The following is a 7,958-nucleotide window of genomic DNA, read 5'->3' as shown; positions in this document are numbered from 1 at the left end:
AAAATATACGCGAAATTTTTATTTAAGTGAAAACGTCTATATACTATTCGAGAATTAATAAATTATCCGAAAAGTTTATATGCGCTGAATACCGCGCGTCTATAAAATAAATCTTTAAGAAAACAGCAGACATTCAGCCAGCGTGTGCGATAAACGCGCCAAAATTGGTAGCGCGTTCACTCCCTCGCCAAGAGAGAAACGTTGGTGATTCAGCCTGGTTTAGAGGAGCCTTAGTCTTGCCAGGTGAAACTAGTCGATATTTCCGTGACGTCAAAAATTCGAAAAATGGGGTGCTGGCTGAATGTCTGCTGTTTTTTTAAAGATTTATTTTATAGACGCGCGGCATTCAGCGCACATAAACTTTTCGGATAATTTATTAATTCTCGAATAGTATATAGACGTTTTCACTTAAATAAAAATTTCGCGTATATTTTGTAAACATATTCAAAATAACTTATTCTTTAGATGTTTCAGTTTTGTTAGCAGACTAAAATAAATAAGATATGAATAAAAACTTTCAATAGTGTCAAATGGGGAAATAGTTAAAGCGTAGAGTGTGCAAATAAATTTATCTTAATGACATTTTAACAAAAATTTCCATAAAAACACTAAATTCATACTAAAAAAATAACTTAAGAATATGTTGTCATTTTAGTCTGAGGTATATGGAAATAATTGTGCAAGACTCTGTGTGAAATATTTCATAACATATATGGAAGAAGAAAGTACAGCATTCTGTGTTTTGGATGATTTTCACCAAATGTAATATAAATACGAACTAGAAACCGTAATAAAAAGTCCTTCCTCTCCAATCAGATCACCTTTGTGTTGCATTGTATTTGTAATACTTCTAAAGATCCAATTTTTACCTAAATTAAAAAACAGTTATTCCATAAAAGATAATAAGTTTGAACGTATATAGAATTAATTTTGTAATTTGAGTTATGTTACAAAATAATTCATAGTTTATATATTTTATACTAATAATTTAGATAAAACCTGCCCAATTTAAGAATGTGTGTTAACCACATTCTTAAATTGTAAAAGGACGACTTAACCCCACGTAATTCATTTCAAAGCATAAAAGAAAGCTTATTTTCTATTTTACACAGCAACAGCATTTTCATGCAGTCAAGGTTTTTTAATTGCTAGTTATTATACATAATACTTAATTTTTAACACATTCTTATTAGAAAGCATAACTAAGAAACTTCTTCTTAAAGCACCACAGTGACTGCAAAGAATGTCGTTAAATTTACAAAAGTATTGAAGATATATTGAACAGCATTATAAAAAGAAACTACTGTACAAAATATGTAAATTTAGCATAATTTCTTTTTTAGTATTTGCATAGTTTCCTCCAAATGAACCTTAATGGGAAGTTATCTTGCGAAAATTTAAAAGCATTAAAATGGCCTCTATTTAAGATGTAACTGCATTTATAATTATTTTGTAATTGCGAATAGATTATATTATTGCAATTAGATTATGCACTTACAACATAATTGCATAAAGTAATGAAATTAAGAGTTCACAGATACAATGTAATATAATTACAATGCAATTATCTAAATTGTAATTATAATCACTTATTTAATACCACAATATTATTACAATCACAATGTAATTTAAATTGGGTACTATATTTGTATACCCTCCACTCAAAAGGAGGTACTGATAAGCCTGGAAGTTATTATCAACAAAAAGCCTGTTCAGGACAGTTTGATGACAATTTCCACCGGGCGAAAAGTACATTCTTAAGCCCAAGCAAATCATGACAATAAAAATCATTTAGTCTTATGATTGACTATATTTTAAACCCTAAATTTGAATTCTGCGCCAAATTATTTACCTATATTTTAACTTACTTTATGAATTATTAGAAGCGATATGGCAAATATCTTCTAAAAATAACTTTAAAATATTTGTATCCATTAATTGATTCAGATACACACTTTTATTATTTAAGTATATCAAAATAACAGTTTCATGTTCCTGAAATACAAAAATTATGAAAAAAGTTAAAAGTAATATTCTTAGAAGCATATGATATTAGTCACCAGCTGCAAAATAGTTAATTTTTTGCCCTAAATACAAGTTTATTACACAGTAGTCAAACGTGTAACTTAATAACATGTTATATAAAAAATTAATGATAATCAGTTTATCAGAAATGAATTAATTCTGCAAATAAACTTTCTGCATTTGAAAATTTTCTACACCTGAGGGGAGAAAGAGATCTAGTAAAATTAGATTTATTATAACTTCAGTTGGACCAAATACCTTCTCTCTATATATATGCATCACTACAGAAATAAATAAAATTATCATGCTTAAAAAAACAGATGTACCATACCAGTTTTTTTTCCCTTGTTACCCTTTACATTGAGAAATAACAAACAGTACAACGCTGAAAAATACTATCCTTGAAATTTTGTTTAAATGAAGAAACACACACCATCTTTTTATTTAAGCATTACACTTCAAAAACAGATACACATACCAATTTATTTTCACTAGACTTTATACTGATAACATGCCATATAAAAATGAAAATAATTATCCTTGAAATTTAGATAAAATGAAGTAACACAATGGGAAAATTTATGCACACGGACATCTTTTCTCTATTGCATGTTGTCTAACATGATCCACAAGTGCCTAAAAATGTATCCAAAGAAACACATTTCAATATTAACAAAAAATTGTTTACAGATTAAAATTCATTTATTTCATACCAGTATTATAAAGATCATGCATGAAACAAATCTGCTTTCCCATACTTTTAAGTAAAACTTAATTGAAATTGTATACTGGAAAATACGCTATATTTCTATATATTAGAAACAAGAAAATAATACCATAATAATATACTCATAGCCTAGCAGAAAGTAACATATATAACATCAAACACAGAAATTTATATGCTCGTAGCCTAGGAAAAAGTAATACATATTACATAAAACACATAAATTATTTAATATAAAACATACATACCTTCTAAAATTCTTTTACTTTTTGTTTCTTATTGGCCGATGCTGATGAATATGAAACGTTATGGGCTCTTTTGTTGATAAGATGCTGTGTAAGGCCTTTGCATCTAGTAATGAAAAAATTATCAATAATTACTTTCTTAAGATTACAGCATTCTGGCATGGCCACATGTGTACATTTATCGATTATTCTTTCAACTAATTCTTTTGTGATGGCTGATTGTAAACGAAGGAGTACATCTTTACATTTTTGAAATTCTCGTTCAGCTTCCCTACATATTCGATACATTCCTGAAGAGATGACCTTCAGTCCACCTTTATTGCTATGTTTTGTAAGAATTGTGCGATGCTCGGGTATGTCAGGTTCCAGCATGTCCTCTGAAATGGTCATAGCTGTTTTACAATTTTCACATATGCTTTTTTTTTTCAACAACTTATTATATATGGCTCCTGCGATGTAATGTATATCATTTTCTTCCACAGCTGGGGGCAAGCGACGTTTCACTGCCACTGCAGAAGAGGTAGATGGCACTACAGAATTGGAGATAGGATGCAAGACCTCCTTTCTGATAGCAACCTCTAATTCAGAAGCATCAAAGAGGCTGTGGTCACTTTCAGAACAATAATTTGGATTATTGATATCTGAAATGAACTGTGATAGGCACACTAATTTCAGTGCTCTCTTGGCTTGCAAAGCAGTAGGCTTTGCACCCGACTTTCGTCTAATCTGTGAAAAGGCATTTTCCAGCGCATCTTGTGTCAACCTGCCTGGTAAGAAAAATGTAAACCCCTCGGAAAATAATTCTTTTGAGAGTTTCACAACACTCAATGTGCTCATAATAATGCCAGTTTGAAATGGCTTCCATGCTTTCCCAAACTGAACAGTTCCAGTCACATGAATGAATTTCAATAAAATATTAAATTTCTCATCTTGATTTTTGATAGTGATGCCTTTTTTTGGATGCCTTGCAGTCATAATTGTAAACCATTCTGCTACAAGTCTCAGCCACCATGCAGAAGTTAATGTTTCTTTTGCAACTTGGTGTAAAATAACTGCTTTTTCAATAGCAGCAGCTGTTTTTACAGAAAACAATTGCACAGCAGATGCCACATTCATCGAGGAAAAGTGTGTTGGGAAGAGATGAACTCTGTTCAAGTGATGTAGGGCAGCATCTGATTCTATCTCACTTGACCAGAGTCGTTTCACATACACTGAAGCTACTATCCTCGATGGCAAGGCATGCTGCTGGCGAAATTCCTCTGGTAATATCATAATACTTGAAAGAAATGCATTTATCATGTTTTTAATGAGATGTGGTACATCTGCAATACTGTGAATGAAAACATCAGGTCCTCCAATATTGTAATTTGTCTTCCTATCTGTCCTAGAGATCGATACATCCAATGACGACCACATTGCTCTGTTATTGCTTTCCATATCTGAAACAGAGGCTCTTACAGTTAAACCTATTTCTGTAGCTGCTACTACAGTTCTATGAATTAGATCTTTCATGTCAGAACCTGATGTTGAAGACCCTGTTAATTCATTGGCAACAATCTGTTTCCATGATGTTTTAAGGCCTCTTAGCAACTGCAGGTTTTCCTAACGTAACATTTTCAATGAATGACTTAGACGATGTATCAAAATCTTGATATGAAGCTATTTCCATTTCGTCAACTAAAAGGCGGCAGTTCCTATCAAGAGCATCCAATGAATGAACTTTTGTCTTGAGGAAAAAAAACAAATTTTCTAAAATGCCGAAATTTATTTTTATTTCCCTAATCCTCCTGTTCAAGGTACTGTACGATGGTGCTGGATATCCAGTACTTCTGAGGTAATTATATCCATGTTTGCCCAAAGCAAATCGCATCTTCAGTCCTTTTATAATGGACTTTTCTGACCAGTTCCTTTTTGACTGCACAGCAAGGGCTCCTACTTGCTCATCGAACAAAAATGATGTCAATTTTGCATCTTTTTCTTGAAGCTGTTGCTCAAGGAATTCTATTTTTTTTAACAACTCTTCATTTGAAGCAGGTAGAGTTTCCTAAATTCAAAAAGAAATAGTAAACATGTTATGCTGTGATTATTTTTTTAAACAATGGTTGGATGAATTAATATATTTGTAATAACAATGATTTTTTCAACAACTTTTTTGGAGAATATTAAATAATTTACCACTTCAGTATTTGGCTTAGGACATCTTACTTCTCTTATCCTCTTGTCAGTTACAGATGGTGGTGGATTTGGAATGCTAAAGAGTGTTTTCTTAGTTTTTTCTATCTTTGCATAGTGACTCAAATTGAGATACCTCAAAATGATCCTGTAAATACATAAAGTAATAAAAAAAGTATACAAAATAAATAAAAGTACAAAAAACAAACCACACAGTGAGGTTGTGCCAAAGGCAGCAAGCATGAACTGTAAGTAAGTATAGGCAATAAATAAATATGCAGGTAATTAAATTAGGCCCAGTATTATAAAAAACTGAAACAATAAACAAACCATGTCTAACATATCAGCAGCAGCATCTTGTAAGCTTGGGCAGAATTTAATTATCCAATATTTATTTTTTGCCTATAATTTGAAGTGTTCTTTAGAACATTATCCAAAAATTAAATGAAGTAGTGTTTTGCTATAACATTAAAAACAACTAAAATAAAACTTTATATTTCTTGCTATAATGCTCTTACAATAGATAAGAAAATAAGAGTTCACTTCACCCAACTTTTAAGATACTAGGCCGATAAATACATTTATAATTAGAGCAGACTATGATTCTTGTTATAATTGTAGTAATGTTTATTGCTCTAATTGAAATATTTAATTTTTAATTCTCTAATCATTCAAAACATAGCCCTAATTTCAGAGCACAGTGCCAACATGCATTTTAAAAAGCATCAAGGCCAGTTTAAACGACAATTTTTTAAATTACATCGGCACAGACATATCCAATTCAAGTTATTAAAAACTCTAGAACGTAGTTCAGTAGCTTTCTGAATTTGTAGGCAATTTTTTATTTAGAGATGACAACACAAAATAACGCTTCAGAAAATATTATTTATCATGTATAAAAATCTGTTTTGTAACAGATCAGTAATTGTTATTCATGAAAGGATTTTGGCTTGGCCTTTGAAATTCATCATTACAGGCAGATTTATTTGATTGTTATGCATGCATTAAACACTACACATGCATTAAAAACACTACAATTATTTTTGAAAAATACACATGCAGTTTCACAAGTTTTCTGTGCTTATTTGAATGTTCTGCATTCATTTCTAAATCTTTACTCTTATTATCTTTTTAAAATTGCCAAATTGTATAATACTGTGATTATAAATATATGGTACTTGCAATTATTGAAGTCAGATTATATATATTTTGTCTCATACTATTCAATTTATTCTATTGACTTCAGATGTCAATGTCAAAATTCTGGAAGTTATTTTAACCAAGAAACAGTAGTGGGGACCGTGCATAAACAACTCATCTAACTTTTTAACAACAGTGATTATAAAATAAAGAAAAAATTATATATCATTCCAACGATATTGCAACTATAGTATAATGTTACATATATCTCTAGCAAACATTCAGATTTTATCTTGACTTTCCAAATTATTATTTATTTTTTAATAAATTTCAATATGCTAATGATTTTCATGTTACATTAGTATAAATTCCACAATTAGCACAGGAAAACAAAATCTGCGCTTTATATTAGAAGAGAAATTTCTTTTCCACATTCAAAACATCCACATTGGCGATGTTTGGCGACGGGTACATTAACCCTAGACTAATTTAATTATAGCTATTTTTACAGAAATTAGCAGATACTCAGGTTATTGTACACAAGAATTTCACTTTACTTGCACATTATAAACATCAGAGAAGATATAAACTCTAAATGAAGGCGTAATTAACATTACACTTACTAAGCAAAGTTCAGCGCCTGGACCAGGTTTCCAATTGTCTCTTCGGCAATTATTTACCTATATTTTCCTTCTTTCTTCATTTTTAGGAAATTTTACCAATGTATGACCTTTCCGTGAATGATTTGAACAATTAATAGCTGCACATCCGCCCATTTTACCCAAAAAAACACAAAAAATTGTTGCACCATAACCACACAGCCGCCATTAAATCTCCCACTTGGGATCGCGATTGCCTGATGATTCAGCCTGGTATATAGGAGCCTTAGGAAATACGCAGCGGCGTCCATGTTTGTGACTTCAAAACATTGCATTACGGCAGTGACATGTACGTGTTTCTAAGCTGTTCCGTGCATTTATTTTCCAGTAAAATTATGTTAAATTTATAATGAAATCCCCCGCTATTGTTGAATTTTTGTTTTAAAGTAATAAAGATGATATCCATAATTTATTATGTACAGCAAATTGTTAAGAAATAGTTCGAAATCTAAATGCATGCGCATAACATTAAAGCCTTTAAAAAATGATGTTTCTGCATATTTCACGGATTCGCTTAGGTTAGAAAATAAATCTTAATAAAATAAAACAGAATTCATTGATTTCAGTTTATGCGCATTTCATATTTATTAATCTCAAAGAAACTGCCTTTAATTAAGTTGAATTACAGAAATACACCTATATAAGTTTTTGGATACATCTTTCCACATGTTCAAGTGTGTAAATATTTTACTTAATTTTATCACTATACTGCTCAGAAATTTGTAAGTTTATACAAAAAATTTTTAACAACAGAACAGTTTATCTTAAAAAAATGAATAATAATTAATATATAAAGAAAAGCATTGCTTTATTTAACACCTTTACAATTAATAAAAATAGTAACAATTGATTTCTTACTTTTCATGAAAGTTATAAAACGAATTAACTAAAACTTTCAAATTATACAATTTAAATCCTACCATATAGCATTGTATCTTAAGGAACGAAGATACCAGCTATAAACAGAAACATTAAAATGTATTTAATATATTT

The 7,958-nt window shown here is 30.4% G+C and overlaps 1 protein-coding gene across 1 annotated transcript; it reads right to left on the bottom strand.

Moving 5' to 3' along the window:
• Positions 1 to 2,985: 2,985 nt before the first annotated feature.
• LOC146993128 (uncharacterized) lies at positions 2,986 to 4,931 on the bottom strand. Its single transcript, XM_085807100.1, has one exon. The coding sequence runs from the start codon at positions 4,504 to 4,506 to the stop codon at positions 3,001 to 3,003; it is 1,506 nt and encodes a 501-aa protein (XP_085663226.1). The 5' UTR covers positions 4,507 to 4,931; the 3' UTR covers positions 2,986 to 3,000.
• Positions 4,932 to 7,958: the final 3,027 nt, after the last annotated feature.

The sequence above is a fragment of the Stegodyphus dumicola genome, chromosome X1 (assembly GCF_044657685.1).
Source record: "Stegodyphus dumicola isolate Sdum_Otavi_A_Nest chromosome X1, ASM4465768v1".
Taxonomy (NCBI): domain Eukaryota; kingdom Metazoa; phylum Arthropoda; class Arachnida; order Araneae; family Eresidae; genus Stegodyphus; species Stegodyphus dumicola.
This window is presented reverse-complemented; position numbering and strand designations above follow the sequence as displayed.

Bases quoted from the DNA above. Each gene is read 5' to 3' on its own strand.
- LOC146993128 (XM_085807100.1), bottom strand. From the start codon at position 4,506: ATGAAAGATCTAATTCATAGAACTGTAGTAGCAGCTACAGAAATAGGT.